Raw genomic sequence first — 12446 nt, 5'->3', positions numbered from 1 at the left:
CTCTCTCTTTCTTATTTTCACTGTTCTTATCACGCCCTTCAAACTCTTGGTTGTAATTACCATCAATGAAAAGTTGGTGTTGATGGATTTAGAGATGAAGTGGCCTTCTCTCGCGGTAGCCCACACATGAGGCGGTTTCATTCACCAAACAAGCTACGGGAGAAAGGAGTTTCCACCGGTCGTTAGTGAAACAGTGAAGGCATGAAGAATGGAGGAGGATGATTAGAGAAAGATATTTGGAGGATTTTTAAAGATTTTTAAAAATTTTCAATTCAGGTTACACCAAACACATGATAGGATTATTTACAATCGGGAGGATATCGAGAGAATTTCTAATCCTACTTTATTCTATCATATCCTAATCCAAATCCGGACAACCAAATGCAACCTTAGGGACATGTCAAGGTCCGGATATGATGTCCGACGACACGCCCATATAAGCGAAGCCATCATATGGCAGGCGCGGACAAATAGTTTAGACCAGACAGGCCCAGCAGGACCCACTTAGAGCAATCAATGGGAATTTAATCGTTATTAATTAGGCTCGAGAAAGGATTTAAGGTCTGACTAACACTGACCCCAAAGCAACCATCGATCCATTTTTTTCTGGGGCCTGTCGCAAACCCACCTATTGGTTAGGCCCATTTGAGTTTACCTGAAGGGTCGCATGCTTTTGGGTTTTTGCCAGGCAATATCGATATCGTTGCCTCATGTTCCGATGTAATCAACAACGATACCAACAAGAACAGTTTCATCTGTGAAAGAAGAGAATGGAAAGATGCGTTAACTTCGAATCTTAGGAAAGAATTTCGTGCAGCGATAAAAACCTGTGAAGTTAGAATCAACATGAATTCTTCGTTAATGTTTGGAAATTGCAACATATAGATTTTGTCTGTCGTGATGTTTGCTTGTAAGCCACCAATTCGTATTCTCACCCGCTCGACCTTTGCTAGATTCAAACTACTATCTTCACATTCTCTATGTCCTTCCTGGCTAACGCTTAAGTGTTTGCAAAGAACAGTTGAACTGACATTCTACTTGCCCTTTGATCATAATAACATCTTTAGACTTAATTTCCGCGTTTAACCATTTATAAAGTGGCGATAGTGCGTGCGATTTGCAAAAGCAGCAAAATAGCCAAATAACAAGTGGTCCAACAATAAATAATCGTCTGAGACACGAGAGAAGAATCAGCGCCTTCTGCTGCAGTAAGTAAATAATTAATATATAAGCCACAAAGTAAATAGGAGTATTTGTCCAGGTCCAGTGCAGAATGTTCCACTCGATCTGGATCAGTACTAAGGAAAAGAAAGATGCATCGCGAATATGGTGGAAGGTTTGAGAGTCTGAGGGTCCATAATTAGCACTACTTTATCTTTTGACTAGGTGAGAGAACAAGCGACTTGAAGACGCTAGAGTTCTCCAATGTCTCTTTTCCTCTTTCGAACAAGACCCAGAATGCTCGTGCAAGCTCTATATAAACACCACACGTCCTTGCTCAGCTCTCACCAGAATCATCCGACAACGTCCATTCATACATTGCAGAATCATCTCAGTTTTCCAGAATTCTCTGATCAGTGATCACAATGTCGCTCATTCCCAGCATCTTTGGAGGCCGCCGAACCGACGTCTTCGACCCATTCTCTCTAGACATTTGGGACCCTCTCGATGGCCTCTTCACCTCCTCGCTCACTAATGTGCCTGCCTCGGCTCGCGAAACTTCAGCATTCGCGAATGCACGAATTGACTGGAAAGAAACTCCAGAGGCCCACGTGTTCAAAGTGGATGTTCCGGGGCTGAAGAAGGAGGAAGTGAAAGTTGAGGTGGAAGAGGGGAGAATCCTTCAGATCAGTGGGGAGAGAAGCAAGGAGAAGGAGGAGAAGAATGATAAGTGGCACCGGGTTGAGAGGAGCAGTGGGAAGTTCATGAGGCGGTTCCGCCTCCCAGAGAATGCAAAGATGGACCAGATCAAGGCAAGTATGGAGAATGGGGTGCTCACTGTGACTGTGCCTAAGGAAGAGGAGAAGAAGCCGGAGGTGAAGTCCATTGATATCTCTGGTTAATCCAGGAGTGTGTTGTGCTAATGCAATGCAATATGCAATGCCACGAATACAACTCTATGAGTTGTGAATAAATGATTTGCTTGTGTGTTTCATTGTGTGCTCGTGTTCTAGTATATCCAAAAATATGTAATCAGCTATCACTTTTTTAGTGAAAATAATTCAAGCTTGAATCGTTTGAGTTCTTAGAAAGTTCCTCATATTTATCTCGGGTTATGTAGCAAGCTCAATAAAACAGACGAAGTAAATGGAAAAAGGGGAAAATTGGAAAAGGAGGTTCTATATTTTCAGAGTATTGTTAGAAATTTCATTTCTTGCCATCAGCTTACTATTATAAAGTTCATATTTAGATGGGTCAGACCCTAAGAAAAAAAATCTCCGCATCAGCTCTTCCTTTTTACTTCAACTCTTTGATAAATAAATAAGATACCAACAAAACTCTAGAAGAGCGCAAATTTACTTTAATTCTATAGTGGATGAGCTGAGAGATCAGAAGGTGAACCCCGTATAAATATCCTTCACTGTACAATCCCGAAAGGTCAGTGATAGAATTTGTCAGAAGCAGGCACAGTTCCTTACGTATCAGAATTGCAGTAAGAGCAACAAATTCAGGTGACTTACGTTGCTGTGCTTCCATCGTCAGGAGAAGCATAGGTTATCTGTTGTTTTTATGATAGGAACTCTCTAATGTTCCCCAGGATGCCCTTATCATATGGGTTCCGGAACGCCAAGTTAGTAGAACTTTGCCCTAGATAAGCAAATGATGAAACAGTTAAGACAAACAAAGAATCTCTCTCTAAAAGTTTGGGAAGAACCATCGAGCTGATGGAATAAGAAAAGCAAGTAAATTTACCTTGTTCAGATTTAACTTGTTGTTGAAACTCTGGATACTTCTTCCAGTTTATCTGAAAAAGATGCATGCCAGGATGATGCGTACTCCAGAATTCATCCAAGTAAAAAGAAATATGTTCAGGAGAAAGTGCCCCACTGATTGTGCACTTACCCACTCATCAGTTCTAATGTTGAAACATATGCAGTATATATGCCACATTAAGAATATACCCTGCACGACAAAAACAAATTATACGCTCGCACAATACCATTACATGTTGCAAGAAGTTACTGATAAGAAACTTGCACACAAGCAAAAAATTAGACCTGCCATATCAATTGGAGCAGAGAAAACAGCAATCCACCAATGACCAAGTCTGCCTCCATATTACTCTGAAGCCATAAAAAGATGGTTTTAGAAGGTCACTAAGTCATTCGATGAGCCATTTGTACTTTATACAATTCAAAAGATGCTCAAACTGCAATTACTAACCTCCAATCTAGTTTGGTACGGAATTGAAGATTTAGAAGCAACTGACGGTCAGCAGACAGATGCACAAGACAGGAAAAAGAACACGTGAAAGGCTGGAAGATGAATAATTTCTAACAAGTAAAGCATGACTAGTGGAGAGAAAGACCAGCTCCAAGCCTGAAAGGTTAAAAAGAGGAACAACCTTTGCTCTTTGATCAAAGGTAGTGTATACAGCATGCGGAACTATTTACCAATTTTTTAAATGTACACAGAAGTTAACTTTTATTTGTCTTGAAGAAACCTGTGTATCACAGCTTTGGAACATTTCTAACCTGAGACATGAGTAAATACAGTGTGCCGGGTTACAATTGTCCTTCAGGAACCTATATATTGCTTAAACCTTGATTGGATGAAGATGGATGCCTCCTCACATACCCTAATTCATTTAAGACTATCTCAGCAATAAATGACCAATTTCTCTGTCTGTTCATCCATTAATCTGCAAATAATGATTGCATATCTGCCAAATAACGAGCAATACCAGCATTTATATGGAGTAGCACTGGCAGATGCATATGCAAATGATTAGCTTGGGAAATTTAATGGCATATAGTTTGGTCTAATATCAAAAATTTTCTTTCATAATCTAGGCTCACTTCACCTGCAAAATCATTCTGACCCCAGCTCAAACTCCAGGGGGAATGTCCCAGTGCTAATTTAATGTATATAAAGAGTTGGATAAAGTCAGGCAGCATTAGCCAAACTTACACTTAGATGAGCTGGCTACAAAAGAAGACTCGGTGATAAGAAATCCAGCCAAAAGAGCCATGAAAAGGAAATAGTTATTCTGACCTGCATAGCGATGCCAACACCAATGTGATGCGGAGGAAATGTGCTTCATGATTATAGGTAAGAATGATGAAGAATAATTATATCAAGGAGTCTCTTAAGAGTTCAATTGCAAAGTGGAGCTTACCATTACCTATACAATTTCCAAACGCAGGGCAATGGTGGTCAAACCCTTTGATATAGGCCTCGCAAATTCTACAATATCTTACTCTTCCCATCAAAGAGCTAGTCTGAAAAAGAAGACAGGGCGGACAACGTTTAGATAACTGAAACTTTAATTCCTCTGCACGTATGGTATTGCCAATTAAGTGATAATGACATGTGCTACGGCTAAGTAATGGATGGAATGAGTCAATTGGAAAAATAGATCGCAACCAAGTATAATCACATGTTTAGTCACTTCACAATTTGCAGTACCTCACTGACTTCAGAGATGGATCCATCACAAAGTTCACTTGATAAGGAAGGTCCAGGAGTTACACGACCAGGATCTCTTTTAAAAATACTGTATTTATATACATGATTATCAGCATAGAATCAATCACCACAGATATCAGCACAAGCATCTAAATAAAAACAGGTCAGAATGAATTAATTTACACAGGTGTTAAAAGTTGGAGGAATAGAGAGGACCAACCTGCAAAGACCAATTATAAGCATGGCAACCTCTCCATGGAACAAAATATCCATCAACAGTGGAACCGCTGTGATGGAAAGTATACAACAATGAGCCAGGATGCTGTGTTCATTTATGTCCCTACCTAATTATGTTGCAGAAAATCCAATCCATGATGAATCATTGGACGATACGAACTAAAACACCTTTCCTCGGATAAAAAAAGAAACTATTTGATCAATATTTGTTTGACTTGTCAGCTAAGCAACTCTACTATATTGGTCCATTGGAAGCACGGAATGCCACTCCAACAAAAAGGCCAGTCCGTAACGAACTTAGCATCCATCTAGAAGAAGCTAAGAGAACCGTTCGCAGCCCCATGGATACAATCGTTGCTAATCGTAATGGAGAGTCTCGTGCTGTGCACTGCTCGACCATAATCACCAGCTGCTGACCGTAGTCCGATCAGGCTGAAATAAATAACTCGGTGCCCAGCGGACACCACTCCGATTTCCCGGACGATCACGGGCATAGAACAACTATCGAATCAAAGAGTACATACTATCCCGAAGCCATGTGCTGCTTATTTTTACGAAAGGAAGGAGAGAATCAATCACCTTCTCTGATGACGGTGACGTAGACAGCCCAGATGTATACGATGCTCATAACAACGAAGGCAGGGGCCGATGCATAGACCCCGAGAACTCGCCTGCACCTCCCTCCTAACCCCACAACCACCACGAGCACCAGAGCTGCACAGGACAAAGTCAGCATGCGATTCGCATATCGCGAAATCCGAACTATCCGCAGAGAGAGAGAGAGAAAGAGAGAGAGAGGAGACCTGAGAGGGTGAGCTGGATGAGGAGCGGAGAGGCGTGGAAGAAGTGAGGAATCAGAGCGAGGGTGAACTGAGTGAGGAAGACGGAGATGCCGGAAGCGACGCAACGTCCGATTGAGCTCCGGCGAGCGTCGCGCGCCCTCTGGTCGTCGATTTCAGCCATTTTCCCTGCTCCGATTCCTTCATTTCTCCGGCAAATACTCGCGCAGGACCGGCTTCAACGCCATTGCAGCAAGCTGAGGTGCGCGAGGGAAGTGGAGCTGCGGAAGGCAGACGAGCAATGACTCCCCTTTTTCACTTCAGCGGAAAAATTGAAGACTCGCCTTCTGACCTTTTATATGGAGCTTACACAAATTAAATTTTAGGGATAAATGCATTGAAAGTCCTAAAATTTGTCACAAAAGTGTAATTGAGTCCTAAAATTTATTACGAAAGTGCAATTGAATTCCGAAAAATTTCAAAAAGTATAAATAATTCCTAAAACTTGTCAAATTAATTCAATCAAGTCCTTCCATTGATTGCACCTTTTGAAAGTTTTAGGACTTAATTGCTCATTCGTGATAAGTTTTAGGACTTAATTGCATTTTTTGAAAGTTTTAGGACTTGATTGCACTTTCGTGACAAGTTTTAGGACTCAATTGCACTTTCATGATAAATTTTAGGACTTCTAATGCACTTATCTCTAAATTTTATTTAGATAGACGAGTTTTCTCAAAATAATAAAGATTAATAGTAATATCTTTTTTTTTTGGTAAGGTTAATAGTAATATCTTTCGTCTTTCTAAAACTTAATTCACATTATAACTACCGACAAAAAAAATCAGTGAATAACCGTTTTTCGGAAAGTTAAAATAATCGGGCCTTGTGTATTTCAATATTTATTTCGATCCAGCTAATTTCGAGTTATATAGTATTCTTCTCATTCAAGTGGAAAATTGGCTACTTTTGAGTGAAGTTGTTTCATCCGCAATTAGAAAATAGAAACTTTTTGTGTATATGCGGGACTAATCTAGTCGAAAGTTCTAACACACATATTGTAAACAGTATCATCTTGAAAGTGTTGTACTTTGGAATATTAATGAAAGATTGATAATCAAGATTGAAACCATTGATTAGTCATTTTTGGTTTCAATTCGAGCACTTTCTTTGGCTTAAGAGACCGGTTTCGAAAATCAACAAATAAAACGATGAATTTAATAGAGAATTGTATAAATCTGTCAACTTATCCATGTCAGTCCTTTATTTGATTTTTTTTTTCCTTGAATCAAACGTTGAGACATTCTCATTTCGAGCACAATATTAACGATATCTTTATCCAAATTCATTTAATTAGGACTACCCGATGTGTGAGATATATTTTTTAGAAAATAACACATCCAACACATTTGTGGGTAACTCTACTCGAAGGAACTTATTTAACAGTCACCGTTAATGACATTTGATTCGAAAATTTTAAGGTTGCTTTTATGATTCTATGTTAATTAGTATAATCTTCCTAGTTGTAAATTTTAACGTCCAATGCTCAAGTAAAGATAAAGGGCGCGAATGATAACCATTCTGTTTCTCTATTTTTCTATTTTTTTGTTTCACGAAATAGGTTTGGAACAGAAATCTGTTTGGTAAAATAATTTCATTTTTTTTATTTCTTGGACAAATTTTGATCCAAAAATAGATTTGGAACAAAAATGAGAAGTTAAAATTTTCTACATTTTTATTTTTGGAACAAAAATAGATGGAAATAACAACTCTATCTTATTGTTCACTCTTGCCACCCATCGCCACCCATTGCCACCCACTCGCCGCCTGCCACTCGCCCGCTTGCCCACCTTTGACTGTCCGCTACAGTCCTCCACCGCCCGCCTCCGCTGCTTGCCTGCCGTCCGTCGCTGCCCGCCCACCTCCAACCGTCCGCCGTCATCCTCCACTGCCGCCCGTCGACCATCCTCCACCGCTGCCCGCCGGCTGTCTGCCGCCACCCACCCGCCCACCTCCAGCCTTCCGCTGCCATCCTCCATCGCAAACTGCTCGCCCGCCGCCGCTCGCCGGCCGTCCGCCAACACCGCCCGCCCACCTCCGGTCGTTCGCCGCCGTCCTCCGACGCCCACCACCGCCCACCGGTCATCCTCCGCCGCCCCCCACCGATTGTCCACCGCCGCTCACCAACCGTCCTCTGCCACCTAGCCATCGCCGGCTGGCCATCGGAAATAGAAATTTAAGAATAACTTATAAAACGAATTTCTATTTCGGGAACAGAAATTTTGTGTCATTATCAAACGCTACTTTTTACTCAGAAACTTGTCCGGGGAAGAGAAATATATTTTTCTATTTCTAGCTAGAAATAGGATCGGGGACGAGAAATGTTGTCATTCGTGCCCTAATTCGTGAGATGCAAACTAAATTATTTCTTTCGTATCGTGCACGAGTAAATTAACTAGTCAGCATTATTTGAATAAATTGAAGAATAGGCATGAAAACAAGAAAACCTGTTGGCTTATAGTTTCCAGCTTGAATGACGGAGCGGTCATGCTAGCGGGAGTCCTCACCTTCTATTCCTAGACCGAAAGAGCTTCTGACGGATAGAAAGACCCAAGGAGCTTCTCTCTTTCAAATGGTGTCCAGCATGGCCTGCGACGGCGATGCTCTCCCATCTCTCCAACCTTAGCGCACGGAAAGCTCGCGTGCTCTGAACAAGGTCAACTGGTTCATTCCTCAAGGACTCTCGCGGGCAGCGCGTTTTCTCTTCTCCGCTCAACTGGGAGAGTGAGTCATGGAGGAGGAGGACAGAGGAGCTTTGGCTCGGCGCATGATAGACACCGTCAATGAGATAGCTTCCCTTTCGGGTTACAGGGGCGCGATCGAGAAGCAGTGCTGCAATCTGGCGACGAGACTGAAGCTGTTGACTCCATTGTTCGAAGAGATTAAGGACAGCAAGGAGTCAATGCCCGAAGGGACGATCAGAGCTCTTGCCTCGCTCATGGAAGCCTTGAGTTCCGCCAAGGAGCTGCTGAAGTTCGGGAGCAAAGGCAGCAAAATTTACATGGTGCGTGCTGTACACTTCGCGCTCGCAGTTCTATGTGCTCTTTGGAGAGTCGATTTTTTGGTGTAATATCTTTTTTTATTCTGTTGCTCCTCCCGTCGAGTTTTGATTTTTGTTTCCGAGGAACTTTCAGGCATCAAAGTCGTTTCGAGTGGTTTGCAGGTTACTCTTGCATCCCCATTCACACTGGTTTGACGTTAAATTTCATTGGAGTTCTTACTTTTCTGGGTTGGCTTCCGATAAACGAGAAGCTATCAGTGAAAAATTGAGCTGAGTCTGCTATAGGAGCGGAGCATTGCAACTTAGCCCGAAGAGGGAGCTCCTAGAGGTAGAATAGGTGGTTTTAATACATCTTTGTCAAAAAAAAGTACTCAGAGCATTGGTCTCGGTTATTATGAGTAGCATCAAATGCCAGGAAGCGTGTATTACAGACTTGATATTAATATGTTCGGACATCTCCATATGAGGGACCCTGGAAAGCATGGGCTACATCTATGAGCTTAGTAGCTTGTGATGATAGTAGATATTTGCTGCTACTCTTAATGGCCGAGGTTCATTTTATGATTCTCGGTTGGCATTGAAAGACCGAGGAGGAAGGAAGAAATTGGCTCTCCTTGAAATTTCAGCAGCATTGCTTCTTTGAATGCCTTATGCCTCTACTGCACGAGAATATTCTGCTTATTGTAAAGTTCATGAAGGTTTAAGCAGGTTTCCAATCATTGTCTGAACACTGGAGATGGAGATGTCTCTAGCTTATGGTGGAATTAGGCATTAGGGAAAGAAGGGTTGCGGGGTTGGTAGTTAGAATATCCATTGAATGGTCTCGCCTCTGTAAATTTGATGTAGTCTCTTACTAATGCAAAGTGTCAACCGAATGCGACTCTTCTAATTGCACTACAACAGGGCTTGGATACACGGTTATACACTTTTCTGCTGCTAGATAAGTCATTCCGTTTCTCTTGAGGAACGATCAAAGAAGGGCCGTCTAATAAGTGTCGCGCATGATTCTTTTCATGAATTTTGGCTGTTGAATTTTCATTTCTTAAACTATATATTTTGCTCCTCTCACAGGTCGTAGAAAGGGAGCAGATTATGAATAACTATCATGAGGTGACCTCCCAACTGGAACAAGCTCTAAGTGGAATTTCCTATGAAAACCTGCACATATCAGATGAAGCCAAGGAACAGGTAAGGTTTCATCTTTGAAAGTTTGTTCTTTTCAGTTATCTGGGACTTGGTTACAATTAGACTGCATGGAGTATGTTATTTTCTTGGTGATGTTCACATAATTTTGGTGCAATCTACTTGTTGCATAGACCCTTACACATGCCGGCCGGTACCGGTGAAAATACACCACCAAAAAACCTCACTGATAAATTAGCCACAGGAGAGTGGACTTTATCTATTTCAAACCTTGTTTATCCCCAATTTGTACATGTTCATAATACTTCTCTTCTAAGGCATTGGAACCCTTAACCTTGAGTTTTTAGTTTCGATACTACAATCAAGAGTATCTAACCTTTTGGCTTCCAGGTTGAGCTCGTCCTTGGACAATTTAGAGGAGCTAAAGGAGGAGTTGATTCATCTGATGTCGACTTGAATGAAGAGCTCTTAGCCCTTTATTACCAGCGTAGTGATCAAGCTGTCTTAAGGAGATTGGCTGAAAAGCTAGAGTTAATGAAGATCGCTGACATTAAGCAGGAGTCACTGACTCTACATGAGATGGTTTGTGCAAGTGGTGGAGATCCTGGGGAGAGCATTGTGAGAAAACCAATGTTACTGGACCAAATTAAAGCCTTTGTGCAGACAGAGAACCTTGACATGGATCCGCCTACCGGCGAAAAGAATGTTCTTCCCAGTTCCAGCGGGCCATCGGTCGATGGCAATAAAAAAACAGCGGTCATCCCAGATCCTTTCCGTTGCCCGATATCCTTGAAGTTGATGAAGGATCCCGTTGTAGTGTCAACAGGCCAGGTATGTGCATTACTGGTTCTTCCTTCGCTGTGGGGTCCTGACGGAGGTTGCAGTTGCACTATTATGGAATCCAACTGTATCTTATGGATTTGTCAAACCAATGTATTCTAAGTCTGATGGGAGATAGTTAGTTAAGTATGGACCAAGAGTCCTTTTTTGCCGCAGTATATAGCATTATAGGCCCGTATTAGCATAAAATCCTTAGCATTCTATTAGCATAAGTTAAAAAATGCAAAGACTTACACCTTTTGAGCAGGATTTCTCGGCGCCCCCACCCCACACCCCCACACCCCCCCCCCGGGTGGGCCTGGATATGTTTGCACATATTCACAGTCCTTATGCACTGATCACTCTTTATCATGCTGCAGACCTATGAACGCTCATGCATTGAGGAGTGGCTAGAAGCGGGTCATAGAACATGTCCAAGGACACAGCAAACCCTTTCTAGCACAACTCTTACACCCACCATTGCCCTTCGCAACCTTATAGCTCAATGGTGTGAGGCTAACGGCATTGAGCCACCAAGACCTCCAAGCAGCTCTCGACCCACTAAAACTATCTCAGCCTGCTTCCCCGCTGAATGCGCTAAGATTGAACTTCTCCTGCGCAAGCTTGCTTCTGGGAATCCTGAGGAACAGCGGTCAGCTGCAGGTGAGATTTGCCTTCTTGCGAAGTGTAATGCAGATAACCGTGTCGCCATAGCTGAAGCAGGTGCGATTCCCTTCCTCCAGACTCAAACATCCAAGAGCATGCTGTCACCGCACTACTCAACCTTTCAACATGCGCTGAGAACAAAGGTAATATTGTCTCCTCTGGAGCCGTACCGGGCATAGTCCATGTTCTGAGGACTGGGAGTATGGAAGCACGGGAAAATGCAGCAGCCACACTCTTCAGCCTCTCAGTTGTAGACGAGTATAAAGTAACAATTGGTGCATCTGGCGCAATTCCTCCGCTCGTGTTGCTTCTAAACGAAGGAACCCAAAGGGGGAAGCAGGATGCTGCAACAGCTCTTTTTAATTTGTGCATTTATCAAGGTAACAAAGGGAAGGCTGTTAGGGCTGGCATTGTACATACCCTAATGCAGCTTCTAACTGAACCTGGAGGCAGTATGGTAGATGAGGCACTCACTATACTAGCAATATTAGCCAGTAATGCTGAAGGGAGGGCTGCCATTGGCTCTACAAAGGTAGTGCCGGTTCTTGTAGAATTGATTCACGTTGATTCTCCTAGGAACAAGGAGAACGCTGCTGCTGTTTTGGTGCATCTTTGTGCTGGAGATCAGCATCCTCTGTTAGAGGCAAAGAAGCTAGGAATCATGGAGCCACTGGTGGATTTGGCACTAAATGGCACAGACAGAGGGAAACGAAAGGCTGCTCAATTGCTTAAGCGGTTGAACCATTTCGTTTAGCAGCAGCAGGAGGCTCGGGCACCGGCCTAAGCTGAGGTCGAGGTTCAGGTACAGGCTGAGACCAAGGCTGAGGCTGATGCTCAGCCATAAGAGCCGACCTCGACTGCAAATGTTGTTGATAATGATAGCTGAAGCTTTTCACCACCTCTTTTGTGCTTTTTTATTCGTGATTTTGGTTTTGATTTAGCTTGTTCAGAGGTGTTCCCCATAGAAAGGGAAGTTACTCATCCACATAACTGTCCTTGAGAATGGTTACTCAACTTAATGCAAACCACACCACAACATAGACACCAACTCGACATAAAATTAGACCATATAATATTCTCATGAAACTACAAAAAACATAGGTGTTCGTCACCTC

General features: G+C 42.5%; 2 protein-coding genes and 1 pseudogene across 5 annotated transcripts; 2 read left to right on the top strand and 1 right to left on the bottom strand.

Annotated features, from left to right (window-relative positions):
* Positions 1 to 329: 329 nt before the first annotated feature.
* LOC130137772 (uncharacterized) lies at positions 330 to 5955 on the bottom strand. Of its 4 annotated transcripts, none has more exons than XM_056309935.1 (12): positions 5670 to 5955; positions 5446 to 5580; positions 4850 to 4916; positions 4630 to 4717; positions 4340 to 4442; positions 4132 to 4215; positions 3385 to 3425; positions 3219 to 3284; positions 3064 to 3123; positions 2914 to 2965; positions 2682 to 2808; positions 330 to 755 (listed from the first exon to the last, which is right to left on the bottom strand). In XM_056309935.1, the coding sequence occupies exons 1-11, from the start codon at positions 5827 to 5829 to the stop codon at positions 2729 to 2731; spliced, it is 936 nt and encodes a 311-aa protein (XP_056165910.1). In that variant the 5' UTR covers positions 5830 to 5955; the 3' UTR covers positions 330 to 755; positions 2682 to 2728. The 4 variants fall into 4 exon arrangements, with proteins under 4 accessions (XP_056165910.1, XP_056165909.1, XP_056165911.1 ...); XM_056309934.1 differs by lacking the exon at positions 330 to 755 and adding an exon at positions 1205 to 2010; XM_056309936.1 differs by lacking the exon at positions 330 to 755 and adding an exon at positions 1205 to 2010 and having other exon boundaries at positions 4346 to 4442.
* LOC130137773 (17.4 kDa class I heat shock protein-like) lies at positions 1587 to 2370 on the top strand. The gene has a single exon (XM_056309938.1). The coding sequence runs from the start codon at positions 1587 to 1589 to the stop codon at positions 2061 to 2063; it is 477 nt and encodes a 158-aa protein (XP_056165913.1). The 3' UTR covers positions 2064 to 2370.
* A 2308-nt stretch (positions 5956 to 8263) lies between the features above and the next one.
* LOC115667387 (U-box domain-containing protein 13-like) lies at positions 8264 to 12217 on the top strand (annotated as a pseudogene).
* Positions 12218 to 12446: the final 229 nt, after the last annotated feature.

This window comes from Syzygium oleosum, unplaced genomic scaffold, assembly GCF_021117445.2.
Source record: "Syzygium oleosum isolate NSW1041296 unplaced genomic scaffold, Sole_v2.1 Sole_v2.03, whole genome shotgun sequence".
NCBI lineage: Eukaryota > Viridiplantae > Streptophyta > Magnoliopsida > Myrtales > Myrtaceae > Syzygium > Syzygium oleosum.
Note: the sequence above shows the minus strand (reverse complement) of the source record. Positions and strands in the feature narration are given on the sequence as shown.

What these genes read in the sequence shown, in the direction of transcription:
- LOC130137773 (XM_056309938.1), top strand. Translation starts at nt 1,587, where the DNA reads ATGTCGCTCATTCCCAGCATCTTTGGAGGCCGCCGAACCGACGTCTTC.
- LOC130137772 (XM_056309935.1), bottom strand. Translation starts at nt 5,829, where the DNA reads ATGGCTGAAATCGACGACCAGAGGGCGCGCGACGCTCGCCGGAGCTCA. An exon ending in CGTCACCGTCATCAGAGAAG is followed by an intron (nt 4,917 to 5,445) that starts GTGATTGATTCT and finishes TTTCCATCACAG; the next exon opens with CGGTTCCACTGTTGATGGAT. An exon ending in TGCTCCAATTGATATGGCAG is followed by an intron (nt 3,124 to 3,218) that starts GTCTAATTTTTT and finishes TTTGTCGTGCAG; the next exon opens with GGTATATTCTTAATGTGGCA.